General features: G+C 37.5%; 1 protein-coding gene across 1 annotated transcript in view; it reads right to left on the reverse strand.

Moving 5' to 3' along the window:
• Nucleotides 1-13,208: 13,208 nt before the first annotated feature.
• The window catches only part of LOC126495904 (signal-regulatory protein beta-1-like), a 9,252-nt gene continuing 6,388 nt past the window's right edge, over nt 13,209-16,072 (reverse strand). Inside the window, 1 exon segment of the mRNA XM_050133477.1 lies at nt 13,209-13,321. Within this exon segment, the coding sequence (XP_049989434.1) occupies nt 13,209-13,321 (113 nt within the window).

The raw sequence follows: 16,072 nt of genomic DNA on the forward strand, positions 1-16,072 counted from the left end.
TTTATATTTTTTGCTTCTTTGTCAAAAATCAGTCATTCGTAGGTATGTGGATTGATATCTGGGGTATTTGATTTTATTTTATTGGTCCTCCTGTCTGTTTTTATGCCAAAAGTAGGCTATTTTCATTTCTGTAGCTCTGTAGTAAAATTTGAAGTCAGGAATGGTGATGCCTCCAGAAGTTCTTTTATTGTTCAAGATTGTTTTGTCTATGCTGGGTTTTTTGTTTTTTCATTTGAAGTTGAAAATTGTTCTTTTGAGGTGTGTGAAATTTTTTTTCTGGAATTTTGATGGGCATTGCTTTAAATCTGTAGATTGCTTTTGGTAAGACTGTCATTTTATTATGTTAATTTTATCTACCCAAGAGCATTTTTCGGATGATCTGGCTGAGACATCTGTGACCCCATTGATTGTCAGGATTGATTTGGCTGATCTGACTGACTGGGCATGTTTCTCTTCCTCCTTCACCACCAGAAGCTTCGAGCTTGGTCGAAAAGGATGAACTTACCACAACAGAGGACTAGTCTTTAGTCAAGGGAATATGAGTAACTGCACTCTCCTGCTAGAACCTCCAAAGAAGTTCTCAAGGATGCTAATTTTTAAACAAGAATCAAAGTCAGGTAATGTCAAGTCCCAGACTTTGTTCTTTGTATTGCTTTGGATATTGAGGGCTTTTTGTTATTTCTCTTGTGAATGTTGAAATCAGCTCATTAATTTTCACCAAATAACTCATTTGGATATTGATTAAGAAACTAGAAGGCATCGTATCAACTTCTGTGGTTTACCTCTCATATTTCAAGTGACTTATTTCATACACTTAGATCTAAATATTTCATTTGAGGCATCAATGGTCCCATTATTATTTACACAGAATACATAAAGCTGATTTTTGTAAATCCATCTCTACCCACTTGTTGAACTAATTGTTTCTTAATCTCTAAGACTTGCTTTCTGATAGATTATTTAGAATTTCATGAAAGAAAATCATCTTTAAATGCACAGAGTTTTTTTTCTTTCTTTCTAAACTAAATGTCCTCCCAAACTTTCACCTTTCTCTCCCAATGTCTTCTAGAACCTTGTGGAGTGAGATTAAAGGAAGTAGGTTGATAAGTGCTGCACTAGAGAAAAAGACTCTTCTTGAATTGTAAAACCAGACTTCAATTCTCCACTTCTCTTACCCACGTCCTCTGACTGTCTCCAACAAAGGACTTGCCTTACATTTATTGACCCGCAAAAAAGCATTGTATGGAAAAGAACTGAGATTTTTTTAAATTAATTATTTTTACCAGCCTTATAAGACAAAATTACTGAAATCTACTAACTTGGAAAATAGCTAAAAATCATTCAGATGTTATCTACATATATCACTTCCAAAATTTATGGTGAGTATTTATTTTTTTTATAGTTGCTTCCAATCTATTGGTTGTTTTCAGCTACTGATTGCAACAACAACAACAACACACACACACACAAATTCCCCCCCGCCCCCTTACAGGTCAGATACAGAAAAGTATGTACCTAAGATTAAAGTTTGCCTTTAGATTAAGTTCAAGTTCAAGGCATAGTAAGGTTGTTTATAGTGTTTCTTTAAAGCAAGTTAAATGGGCTGAATACACAGTTGAATTTTGTGATATTCTTTTTCTGCACAAAGAGACATGATGGTTCACTTTAGCTTCTTAATATGATGAATTACAGAGATTGACTGAAGTCTTGAAATCGTATCTATTGAAAATAAACATGATTGTCTATGGTGTATAACTTTATACATTATTAGGTAATATTCACTAACAATTTCTTGTTTTTTAGATATTAAATAATAAGAAAAGATATTGTGGATATTTTCTTATCTTTTGCACTGTCTTGACTTCCCTATCATAGTAATAAAATCCCCATACTTAGATATTCTCAGAAAAATTCTAGGGAACCATGTTGAGAAAGTTAATGAATGGCAGACCCTGCTGTAAACATCCCTGGGGATCTTATCACTAAAATAAAACACATGAGGTATGCCAACTTTAAAAAGAGAAGTTTGTGTAACGCACATTTTCAGTGGTTGAAAGTCCAGGACCATGGTGTAAGTTCCTTCTTTGCTATGTAACACATGGCATGCTGAGGTGCATGCAGAGGGAAGCAAATGGATCATTAAATATGAAGCCAGGCAGAGGAAGCTCAGGGGCAGTCAGGATTTTCCAATAACACTCTTAAGATTCAATTGGTGTCACTCAAGACACAACATGTGATCAGTTCCAAAGGCCTAATGGACTTCATAATAGTATTTCAAAAGGCCCACAATCTTCTCCCACCACCCACGAAACAAGAATGAAGATTATAGTACAGGAACCTGAGCATCAAGGGATAGGTTAGGTCTATAGCAAGGACCCACTCACTTATGTGCCGCCAACAGTATAATCTAAGAATTACGTTCTGTGTCTAAGAGACTTTTTTCCTTCCTATGATTCTTTCTATCTCAGGTTCTCCCAAGACTATTTGCCTTTCTCACCTAGGAGCCTCAGGGACAGAGGGTTGGGTCAGGAACTACCAAAATATTGGAGATGCTAGATTTTCTATTTGCCATTCTCCAACTTTTGCTTTATTTCCTTATGTCCTGTTGTACCTTATTTAATGACAACAGAGGAATTTATCAAACTTTACACATTATTTGGATTCCTTTGTTTTTATCTCATTCTTTTTTTATTTTTTATTAAAAATTTCTGCCTCCTCCCCGCCTCCACCTCCCACTTCCCTCCTCCTCCCCCGCTCCCCTCCCCCTCCCTCTCCAGCCCTAAGAGCAATCAGGGTTCCCTGCCTTATGGGAAGTCCAAGGACCTCCCACCTCCTTCCAGGTCTAGTAAGGTGAGCATCCAAACTGCCTAGGCTTCCACAAAGCCAGTACATGCAGTAGGATCAAAACCCAGTGCCATTGTCCTTGGCTTCTCAGCAGCCCTCATTGTCCGCCATGTTCGGAGAGTCCGGTTTTATCCCATGCTTTTTTTAGACCCAGTCCCGCCGGCCTTGGTGGGTTCCCAATAGATTAGCCCCATTGTCTCAGTGTGTGGGTGCACCCCTTGCGGTCCTGACTTCCTTGCTCATGTTATCCCTCCTTCTGCTCCTCATTTGGACCTTGGAAGCTCAGTTCGGTGCTCCAATATGGGTCTCTGTCTCTATCTCCATCCATCGCCAGATGAAGGTTCTATGATGATATGCAAGATATTCATCAGTATGACTATAGGATAGGGCCATTTCAGGGTCCCTCTCCTCAATGCAACAAATGGTGCTGGCATAACTGGATGTCAATCTGTAGAAGAATGAAAATAGATCCATATCTATCGCCATGCACAAAACTCAAGTCCAAATGGATTAAAGATCTCAATATCAGTCTGAACACACTGAACTTGATAGAAGAGAAAATGGGAAGTACTCTACAACACATGGGCACAGGAGACCACTTTCTACGTATAACCCCAGCAGCACAGATATTAAGGGCAACGTTGAATAAATGGGACCTCCTGAAACTGAGAAGTTTTTGTAAAGCAAAGGACACTGTCACTAAGACAAAAAGGCAACCCACTGACTGGGAGAAGATTATCTCATTCTTAATATTCTTGTTCTGTTTTGCAATACAACCTAGGATGCCATGTTACCTTAACTTGATGTACTTGTTGGGGCTTCTGGTCAGAATTTTCTTAATTTAGATGATTGATAGTTTTGAGAAGTTAGGCAGGTATACAAGAGCATGTTCTTTTAGAATCTCCTCTATGTTTTCCTCATGACTAGAATGAGGTTGTGGTTCATGAGGAAATCTACCAGATCTCAGAAAGCAAAACAAAGGTGAATGTGACTGACATAATATTCACATGTTGGTGTTAATTGTGACTGTTGATGAACTGTTGATCACTTAATTCCTTGTAAGTTTTAACCATCATAAAATAATATAACTTCTCTACAACCATCTTAATATTCCTTCCATGATGCATTTTTGAATCAAGTCACAGTGAGCTGCCAGTACTTAAGAGTGGGGAGCTGTGTTACTCCAATTCAGGGAGGAATATATGCATAAATAATCTGGAACTCTTTTGCAAAAAGGCATTTGTTTCCTCTTGTTTTCTAATTTATTTAACCACTCATATGTATCAGTATTGACTTTTACATGTATTTGATGTTATATTGCTGATTTATTTTGCTTTGTTGCTGAACATTGGCTCTAACTGTTGCTTCTTAGCAACATGCCCTATACTGAACTAGCTGGAGGATACAAGAGGTGTGAAGAAATGCCTTATATTTAAGTGCAACATTTAAGAAATTCCAGTAGAGTTAATTACATACTCATTTATTTATTTAAGGGATCACTTAATGTTTATTATATGGGTACCTGTGTTCTGGCCACTGAGGCCGGGTAGCCCTATTGTGAGGAATTGTTGACTTAGTCCACAGACCAACATGTCTTTTGAAAATGTTCAGTGCCATGAGTGACCAATCATAACCCTTCTTTCAGGATTTTCTGGTGAAGATCTGACCACTTTAGATTTCTTAATATCTAATGCTGATTATCAATTTGACTTGTTCTATAATAACCTAAGAAATGATTCTCTGGGTATGTTTCTGAAGAATTCTGCAGATTAGGTTACTGCTTGGGTATGTCCATGAAAGATAATTTGATTAGGTTAGTTGAAGTGGGAAGATCAATCCTAAAAGTAGTTGGCAGCATTACCTTGGATACATGACTAATAAAATGAAGGAAGATGAACAGGTATACTTACCACTCTCTTCTGTTTGACCATAGACAGTGATCTGAGTGGCTTGTACTGCCACATGGGGCCATGGTTGCCCAAGTCTGGGCTGCTGTCAAGAGCCATGTCTGACTCTATGGCTCTACAGCAGCCAGGGTCTGAGTTGATGTGTATGGCTCCTGTTACCACCTAGGGCTATGAGGATGAGACCATGTTGGGCAAACCTACTGTTGTGGTTACATTGATTTGGGTGGTGTGTAGTTAATTAATATTTTTCAGGGTTTTCTTCTCAGGGTGGGGGAGTTCTGCAAGGGTGATGGGCAGATATGGAGAGACTGAGAAGTGAGCAGGATTAAGGTACATAATGTGAAATTCTTATATAATCAATCATGAATTATGCTAAAAAAGAAAAGAGGTTGAAACTGAACAGGATGTTTAGGGCAAAAAGACTTCTAAGAAATAACTAGTTTCTTCTTTGTCTAGAAGCCCCATATGGCCTTAGATCTCTTGGAAGCCTTGTTCTTTTCAAAGGCCGGAGATAACGAAAGTGTTTAGAGGTTCTGATCTTATCTCATTCCAAAGTAATTTTAGGGTTACCATTTCAGGATGATGTTAGAGTAGCTATAAAGGCTTACTAAAGAAAACTCATGGTTAAGAGAATAGAAACTGTGGCCTGGGTGGAGACCCAGTGTTCCAGGTGGGCAGGGTCCACCACCTAAGCATAGAACCCTCTAAAACCACAACAAAGGGATAAGGAGAATAATTTTTCCTAGAGAGGCATCATAGTGCAGCACACATTCAATCCCTGGACTCTGGAAGCAGAGACAAGAAGATCTTAATGAGCCTTGTCTACATAGCAATATATAGGACTCTCAAGGCTATTTAGTAAGATTCTATGTCAAAACTTTTTCTCACTAGTTTATATACTACCCATTTCATTGCTAGAATTCTCCCTACCCAGTGCAGTCCCTACATGCTATGTTGAGGTCCAGTTGGATCTGTGTATCTCACGGTGGCCAGATCGAACAAGAACAACTTTTCATTTTTTCTTTTGTCTCTTCCATTTGGATTTTGGATGCTCACTGAATCTAAGTATAACTTTTCTGGAACTTTAGGCTCCTTTGCTTTTTCTAGAAATGCCCCCTTTTCACCATGTGGCAGTTTGTTCATCATATGTCTGACCTCCATGGCTTTTTAAACAGTTTGAATATATTTCTCCCTTTACTCCTCCATTGTCTTCCTCTGTGAGATTGCTGAGTTGTATACTTGCCTGAACTTGGAACATTCCCTCATAACTTGAACAGATTATCTTTGGAATTTAACTTGAGTACATTTTAAATTTCTTTTATTAATGAGATTAAGAACCCCTCCAATAGAATCCAATAACCAAAGAATTACAGCTCTGAGCTATCAGTGCTTATGCAGAGGAACAATAGGGAATTCTGAGTTGAGGTGTCTTTGTAATGAAGACATTTGTGCAGATTTCCACAGCTTTTCACCACAGTCTCAGTCTCTCCAAGAAAGATGATGTCAGATATTCAGGGTCCAATGTGGCAGAAGATGAAGAAAAGATCTGTGGAAAATAACATATTATTCATTACTTCTTTTACCACGTACACATTGTATCTTAGTGCTGCAATGTCCCTGGTACTACTTCTTTTGTCCTGAGTGTATGAGATGCCCATGTCACAAAAGTGTCATCCAAGCCCAGTCTCTGAGTTGTATGGTTTTTTTGAGTCTATTCCTTATGATCATGGAGAGAACAAAGCAGAAACAGTCCTTGTTACAGGTCTCTGGAACTTCTAAAAATTGATCCATAATGTAGATTACTGTTTTCCATGGACCTTTCCTTCTACTTTCTATGGTAACCTCCAACAGGAGCAGTGAGACCAATACCCCACATCCTACCTTAGGGCCCATGTCGTTCACATCCTTTAGGCCTCTTTGGACATCTTTATTGACCTTGAGTAAATCATTACTGTAGGAGCTTGGGATGTCTCAAAGGGTTCTAAGAGTTTCCTGAGAATCCTCAGCAACATGTCATCAGCACAGACCCTAAATTTGTTTTACAAACATCTTGGCCTTCCTACTGATCCTGCCTCTTCTATGTTAGTTCATAGACTGATATTACCCTGATGCTTTGAATAAAAAATATTCTTGCAGACTGCTGGGAGGAGAAGGTGAGCAGTAGTGAGGGTGGCCATGCCAGCCTGCTGAGAGTAAATGCTTAAACAGCAATGCTACAGGCCAGACAAGACCAGACCACAGGGAGGAGAAGTGTGAGCAGCAACTAGGTGAGCCAGGCTAAGCTTCTGGGATGAGAAGTATAAGCAGCAGAGCAACAGGCCAGCCCAGGCCAGACAGCTGGGAGGAGAAACGTGAGCAGTAGCACAGAGGGCCAGGCCAGATGGCTGGGAGGAGAAGCAGGATCAGTAGTGTATTGAACTGGGACAGACCACTGGGAAGAAAAGTGGGAGCAGCAATGTATCAGGCCATGATGATATCAGTGGCCTCCAGACATTATCTGACCACTGGAGCTTCAGCTTCAACCCTGCCAACACCAGTAGGTATGATCATCTGAGCCTTGGGCCCATAGGCACCTGGAGAAGCAATGACCAAAGGCTCTCCTCTGCCTACACCTGAAGAAGCAATCAACAGACCCACAGCCACCAACTATACCAATTGGAGGAAAATGGACCCTCCTGAAACACAGGATCAACCTATTCTGATTGGAGAAAGAGATGGGGAGACAACAGGGTAAGAATACACTCAGCAGCATAAAGAGTAAGAGAGCACCAGAAACTGGTGGTTCTACAACTGCAAGGCCTGAACATCCCAGCGCAGATGAAGCAGAAGAAAATGACCTTAAAAATAACTTTATGAAGATGATTGAGGTCCTTAAAAAGGAAATAAAAAATTGTCTTAAATAAATGGAAGAAAAGACAAACAAAAAATTGGAAGAAATCAACAAATTCCTTAAAGAAAACCAAGAAAAAGCAGCCAAACAAGTGAAAGAAATGGTTCAAGACTTGAAAAACTGAAATAGAGAGAAAACTGAAATAAACACAAACCAAGGGAAATTGGGAGATGGGAAATCTAGGTAAATGATCGGGAACTACAAATGCAAGCATAAACAACAGAATATAAAGACAAAAGAGAGAATCTCAGGCCTTGAAGACATGATAGAGGAAACAGATTCATCAGTCAAAGAAAATGCTAAATCCAACAAATTTTTAACACAAAATGTTCAGGAAATATGGGACACCATGAAAAGACTGAACCTAATAATAATAGGAATTAAAGAAGGAGAAGTCAAGCTCAAAGGCACAGAAAATATATTCAACAAAATCACAGGAGAAAACTTTCCCAACCTAAAGAAGGTCGTGCCTATGAAAATACAAGAAGCTTACAGAACACCAAATAGACTGGACCAAAAAGAAAGTCCCCTTATCAGATAATAATCAAAACACTAAAATACAGAATAAAGAAAGAATATTAAGAGCTGCAAAGGAAAAAAACCAAGTAACATATAAAGGCAGACCTATGAGAATTACACCCAACTGCTCGGTAGAAACAGTAAGAGCCAGAAGGTCCTAGTCAGGCTTATGCAGACACTAAGAGACCATGGGTGCCAGTCCAGACTACTATATCCAGCAAAATTTTAATCAACATAGACAGAGAAAACAAGATATTCCACCACAAAATCAGATTAAGCAATATCTATCCACAAATCCAACCTACAGACAGTACTAAAAGGAAACTCCAATCCAAGGAAGTTATCTACACCACAAAACACCTGCACTAGATAACCTCACACCAGCAAATCCCTGGTCATTGATATCCCTTAATTTTAATGGACTCAATTAACTATAAAAGGATACATACTACCAGATTAGATACAAAAATAGAATCCATCCTTCTGCTGCATATAAGAAACATGCGTCAACTACAAAGACAGACGTTACCTCAGAGTAAAGGGTTGAGAAAAGATTTTCCAAACAAACGGACCTAAGAAAGAAGCTGTTGTAGCTATCCTAATATCTAACAAAATAGATTTCAAACTAAAACTAGTCAAATGAGATGAAGAAGGTCTTTTCATATACAACACAGGAAAAAAATCCATCAAGATGTAGTTTCAATTCTGAACAGTTATGCCCCAAATACAAGGGTATCCTTATTTTTAAAAGGAACATTACTAATGCTTAAATCACACATCAAACTCCACACACTAAAAGTGGGAGACTTCAATATACCACTCTCACCACTGGACAGGTCTGCTAGACAGAAATTTGACAGAGAAATAAAGGATCTAACATATGTCGTTACTCAAATGGGCTTAATAGACATCTATAGAACATTTCACCCAAACATAAAAGAATATACCTTCTTTTCAGCATCTCATGTATTTTTCTCTAAAATTGGCCACATTCTCAGTAACAAAGCAAATCTCAACAGATACAAAAAAGAAAAAAAGAAATAACCCATGGTGTCTTATTGGGCCATAATGGCTTAAAGTTGGAATTCAACAAAAATACTAATTGCAGAAAGCACACAAACTCATGGAAACTTAACAATACTCAACTGAATCACCACTGGATCAAGAAAGAAATAAAGGAAGAAATTAAAGACTTTCTAAAATTCAATGAAAATGACTGTACAATATATCCAAACTTATGTGACACAGTGAAAGCAGTGCTAAGAGGAGAATTCATCGCAATAAATGTCTACCTAAAGAAGCTGGAAAAATCCCACACTAGTGAATTAACAGAACATCTGAAAGCCCTAGAACAAAAAGAAGCAAATTCACCCAGAATGGCTAGATGACAGGAAATAATCAAACAGAGCAGAAATCAACAAAATAGAAACAACAAAAACAATACAAATAGTCAATGGGTCAAAGAACTGGTTCTTCAAGAAAATCAACATAAGAGACAAAGCTTTATCCAAACTAATGAAAAGGCAGAGATTTAACAAAATTAGAAATGAAAAGGGGAACATAATAACAAGCATAGAGGAAATCCAGAGAATCATCAGGTCATACTTCAAGAACCTGTACTCCACAAAATTGGAAAACTTAGAGGAAATGGAATTTTTTTTGATAAATATCACATACCAAAACTAAATCAAGACCAGTTGCACAAACTAAATAGACCTATAACCACTAGGAAAAAAGAAACAGTTATCAAAAATCTCCCAAACAAAAAAAGCTCAGGACCAGATGAGTTCAGTGAAAAAATTCTACCAGATTTTCAAAGAAGAACTGATACCAATACTCCTTAAATTTTCCAAACAATAGAAATAGAAGGAACATTGCAAAACTCTTTTTACAAGGTGACAGTTATTCTGATACCCAAACCACATAAAGACATAACTAAGAAAGAAAATTACAGACCAATCTCCCTCATGAACATTGTTGCAAAAATACTCAATAAAATACTGGCAAATCGAATATGAGAACATATCAAAAAAATTATCCACCATGACCAAGTAGGTTTCAACCCAGAGATGCAGGGATGGTTCAACAAATGAAAATCCCTCAATATAACCCACCATATAAACAAATTGAGAGGCAGGCAGATCTCTGTGAGTTTAAGGCCAGCCTGGTCTACAGAGTGAGTGTCAGGACAAGCTCCAAAGCTACAGAGAAACCTTTTCTTGAAAATCCCAAAAATAAATAAATAAACAAACAAAATGAAAGAAAAAAAACATATGATCATCTCATTTGATGTTGAAAATGCCATTGACAAAATTCAACACCCCTTTATGATAAAGGTCTTGGAAAGATCTGGGATACAAGGAACATACCTGAACATAAGAAAGGCAATATACAAAAAATTAACAGCTAACTTCAAACTGAATGGAGGAAAACTCAAAGTGATCCTACTGAAATCAGGAGCAAGATAAGGCTGTCTACTCTCTCCATATCTCCTTAAGATAGTACTTGAAGTTCTAGCTAGAACAATAAGGCAAAAATGGAGATAAAGGGAATGCAAATTGGATAAGAAGTCAAACTTTCACTGTTTGCTGATGATATGATAGTACACATAAGTGACCCCAAAAATACCACCAAGGAAATCCTACAATGGATAAACACCTTTAGTAGTATGTCAGGATATAAGATTAACTCAAAAAAATCAATAGCCCTCCTATACACAGATGATAAGTTGTCTGAGAAAGAAATCAGGGAAACATCACCTTTTACAATAGCCACAAATAACATAAAGTAACAAAACAAGTGAAAGACCTGTATGAAAAGAACTTTAAATCTTTGTTGTAGAAGACATCAGAAAATGAAAAAATCTCCCATGCTCTTGGATAGGTAGGATTAACATAGTAAAAATGGCAATCTTACCAAAAGCAATCTACAGATTCAATGCAATGCCCATCAAAATTCCACAAAATTCTACACAGACCTCAAAAACAATATTCTACTTCATATGGAAAACAAAACACTCAGAATAGCCAAAACAATCTGGTATAATAAAGGAACTTCTGGAGGCATCAATCATCCTTGACTTCAAACTTTAGTATAGAGCTACAGTAATGAAAACAGCTTGTTATTGGTATAAAAACAGACAGGAGTACCATTGGAATCAAATTGAAGGCCCAGATATCAATCTACGCACCTATAAACACTTGATTTTTTGACAAAGAAGCTAAAATTATAAAATGAAAAGAAGAAAGTATCTTCAACAAATGATGCTGGCATGACTGGATAGTGACATGTAGAAGAATGAAAATGCACAAAACTCAAGTCCAAATGGATCAAAGACCTCAACATAAAGTCAGACACAATGAACCTCACAGAAGAGAAAGTCGGGAGTAACCTGGAACACATAGACACAGGAGACCACTTCGTAAATATAACTCCAGTAGCACAGACACTGAGAGAAACAATTAATTAATGAGACCTCTTGAAATTGAGAAGCTTCTGTACTGCAAAGGACATAAGAAGAACTGGCCGCCTACGAATGGGAAAGGATCTTTTCCAACCTCACATCTGATGGAGCACTGATCTGCAAAACACACAAAGAACTCAAGAAACTAGATATTAAAAGAACAAAAAAATCAAATTTAAAAAGATAGAGTGCATACCTAAATAGAGAACTCTTAACAGAGGAATTTCAAAAAGCCAAAAGCCACTTAAGGAAATGCTCAATATCCTTAGCAGTCAGCGAAATACAAATCAAAACAACTCTGATATTCCATCTTACACCTGTCAGAATGGCCAAGATCAAAATGACTGATAACAACTTGTGCTGGAGAGGATGTGGAGTAAGGGCAATACTCCTCCATTGCTGGTGGGAGTGCAAGCTTGTAAAATTGCTTTGGAAATCAGTATGGCAATCTCTCAGAAAATTAGTAATTATTCTATTTCAAGACCCAGAAATACCACTCTTAGGCATATGCCCAAAGGATGCTCAATCATACCACATTTGCTTAACGATGTTCATTGCATGATTTGTAATATTATTTGTAATAGCCATACCTGGAAACAATCTTGATGCTTCTCAACTGAAGAATGGATAAGGAAAATGTAGTACATTTACACAATGGAGTACTACTCAGTGGTTAAAAAAATGACATCTTGAAATTTGCAGACAAATGGATGGAATTAAAAAAAATCATACTGAGTGAGATAATCTACACCCAGAAAGACAAATATATGTACTCACTCATAAGTGGCTTTTAGACATAAAGCAAAGAATAACCAGCCTACAGTCTACAACCTCAGTGAACCTAGACAACAAAAAAAACTCTAAGAGAGAAATACATGGATCTGCCTAGAAAGGAGAAAAAGACAAGATTTCCTGAGTCAACTGGGAGCATGGGTGGGGGGAGAGGGTGAGAGTGAAAGGGAAGAAAGGATGAAGGAAGGGGAGTGGGAAATACATATATCAATTAAAAGCAATAAAATATAAAAAATATTTCAAAGTCAAGTGCCTATGAGCCTGAGATAGATAGTAAAGGAACAGATAACTCCAAGGTTACCATGTAGGGAAAATGGTAGAATGATACAAATTAAAAGAGTTCATGTAAAAAAACTCTTGGAATATGATTTAGGGGGACCTTAAAATTTACTGTTAGTAAGTATGTTATTAAAATTTTCTTTCCCTCAAAAAAAAAAAAGAAATATTCTCTATATTCTAGGATATCTTAATACTTGTTTTCCAGTGGGTGTTACTTTTTGGTGAGGTTTAGGTAGTACAGCCCTTCCAGAAAAGTACACCAAGGAGGTGAGCTTTGATATTAAAAAAAACTTGTCATACTTCCAGTTTATTCTATATGTTTTATGCTCTCCACTGAGGATGTGAACTCTTAGGTCCCTGATCTGCCTTCCATGCTTCTCAGACTTGATGGACTCATATGCTGCTGTAACAGTAAGATCATATTACCCTTTTTTCTATAAATTATTTTCATCGTACTATGTTGTCACGTCAACAGATAGTAACTAATACCCACTCCATTCCTCCTAACTTACACTTAGGCCTTCTGCTTCTTGTGCATGTAGATGGCAGAGGCACCAATAACCAGTAGCAGCTTAGATCCAAGGAGCAAAGCTAAAAGGATTACAGCAGTATCTGATGTCTTCAGTTCTGGAAATCAAGTGGTAGGAGGAACAGAGAGGGCACAAAGAGTTTATCATCAGAGACCTTTACCTGAGCCATTTGTGCACTTCCAAGCCCATCAAAATTCTGAGGAATTTGGATCTCTGCCATATCCCAGCTTCAATACTTCAAAGAAGAAGATGCAGTAAAGAGATTTCTAGTTTCCCAATGGTTCTACCACAGGTCACCAAGTTGCCCTTCTAGAAAAATTGGGTAAGAATTTATACTCAGTGTCACATAGCACTTATTTTTATGAACAAAAGTTTCCATAAAGAAGCTGAACCTTCAAATTGTACCTTCTGTAATTATTATTAACTGTTTGGAATTTAATGAATTGGAGAGTCTGGCATGTTGCAAGTCCAGAGCCAAATTATATGGCCATATTCAGCGCTCTTAATAGCCATAATTGCTTTTTTCTGTACTTGACATAAAAGCTTTGTGAGAATTCAAATAATTTGAAAGTACAAGCAAAATAATAGCTTTTCTTTAAAATGTGTTAACTTAGCAAATTCCACCAACCAAGATACCGAGGGTGTCATTAGATGACATCTGAAACCTCTACCAGGGTTCTCTGCTGTTCTGTAACCCACCTCCTCTGTTGTTTCTACCAATGCAATGCAAAAATGTCTTAACTTATGGCTTTCTTTGTTTTGTTCCTGAAAAAATTGCTTAAAAGTTTCTTCTACAGTGACCTTTAAGGTGACCCAAATCTGTATTCCTGGGCCTTGATCACCCATATTTTGATCTAGAATGAACTATTGTGGTTTAAGGATTACTATTTACTCTTCATTGTGGAAGCTGTAAGTAGGCTCACAAGGTTAGTGGGATTCAGAGAAGCTTCTCACTGCTGGTATCTAGGACGATCCCTGGGGCACTGTCCTTGGACAAGACAGGTTCAGTCTCTCAGTTACTCAGCAATAGCTGTGACAGTACATGCACACAAAGATGGTCCATTGGAAGAAAGATTGTTGACAATGTACCTTGTTTATATAAAAGCATCCTGAAAGAAATCCAGATTTGTGGCATAATGGAGCCTGGTGAATTGGCAAACACCCTGATCAAAGCACTTGCTTAAAACATGCAGATGAAGGATCAAGACTCTATAGATGAGTCTATAAGAATAGATGTCATGATTTGGTGCCTCAACCATTATACAGCCCATGTCCACCCCAATGTAGATGCCTTCTAAAATTTTTCTCTTGTTTAGGAAGTGGTGTTTGTAATTTAGAAATTAATCGAAGGTTAAAATTTAGTTTTAGGAATAGAAATAGGCTGAATAGGTTGTATATTGGTTATAGTAATTGCCTAACATGTAAGGTTAGTTGGGTTCCTAGGTTCAATCCCTAGCACAACAGCAACTACAACAGCAGTAACAATACCAACAACAGCAACAACAAGCAAACACTTTAGTAACCATTGCCTATAATATTAACACTAGTAATATGTAAATAAAAGAATCATATGTGTGAATATTACTAGCCCAGGTTTCCTGTGACACTCTCTATAATAGGTAGTTATAAATGTCCACCTACCTCAAGCTAGACTTTCTTAGGAAGAACATTTCTGCTAAGGAATTGAATAGATATGGTTGACCTGTTACTGTATCTGTGGCAGATTACCTTGAATGTTACTTGAGATGGTAAAGACCACTATGAGTGTGTGTGGCACCATTTCATTAGACATAGGGTTCCACACCGTGTAAGAAGAGTGAAGAAAATTAGGTGAGCATCACACAGCAAACAGATAATTATGTTTACATTTGTTTTTCTCTGCTTTTGACTGTGGGTGTGATGTTTGACTTCTTGAATTGACTTTCCTTGTGTATCCTGGAATTGCAAACTAAACAACACATTTCTTTACCTGAGTTTAAAATAAAACTATACCATTTTCTGAAAATACAAACAAACAGATAATAACAAAGACAAAACAAACAAGAATGAAAATGGTCTTCATGGAGCCTTAGGAAGAAGCAGATACCCAACTTGCAGCAGAGTTGAGTTATGAATTCAATTGCCTCTTCCCTCCTCTTCATCCCAAAAGAATTCTCAGTGGCCATTCCATGGCTCAGCTCTCTGAGGAGTTGCTGTGTCTTTTGTTGTCCCTGCACTATGATCCCTTGGATCTCTCAGCTACACCTCCTGTTTCATACCTGGTTTGATATCCACAGTGTTCTGCCTCCCTACATTCACCACAGAATATTTCCTTGGAATTCTGACATGGAAGAGTAGTCAGGATAATACTCTTAAATAAGAGAATTTGGAATTTGTTTACTAAGCTGTCTGGCACTGAAGAGCCCAACTCTAATGCCCATTGTTCCCAGGGCTTGTGGTAGAGGTATAATTATTTAAATTAAACTTGCAGGAAATAGTTATTCATAGAAAGATAATTGTTTTGTTCCAAAGCATTGAAGTGAATTGCCTTGTCCCTCAGTTAAACCAAAAAAAGAGCAAATTAAACCAGGAACAAGCAGAATAAAGTAAATACTATCCTTAGAATAGCAAGAAATGAATAAGTAAATGTCACATCAAGAGAATAGAATCTCAGCTGGGTGGTGGTGGTGCAAGCCTTTAATCCCAGCACTTGGGAGGCAGAGGCAGGTAGATCTCTGTGAGTCAAGACCAACCTGGTCTAAAAGAGTTAGTTCCAGGACAGACTCCAAAGCTACAGAGAAACCCTGTCTCGAAAAACCAAAAAAAAAAAAAAAAAAAAAAAAAAAAAAAAAACAAATTGGGAAGATAA

Source organism: Alexandromys fortis, unplaced genomic scaffold, assembly GCF_014885135.2.
Source record: "Alexandromys fortis isolate MF-2015 unplaced genomic scaffold, M_Fortis_MF-2015_v1.1 scaffold_529, whole genome shotgun sequence".
Lineage (NCBI taxonomy): Eukaryota > Metazoa > Chordata > Mammalia > Rodentia > Cricetidae > Alexandromys > Alexandromys fortis.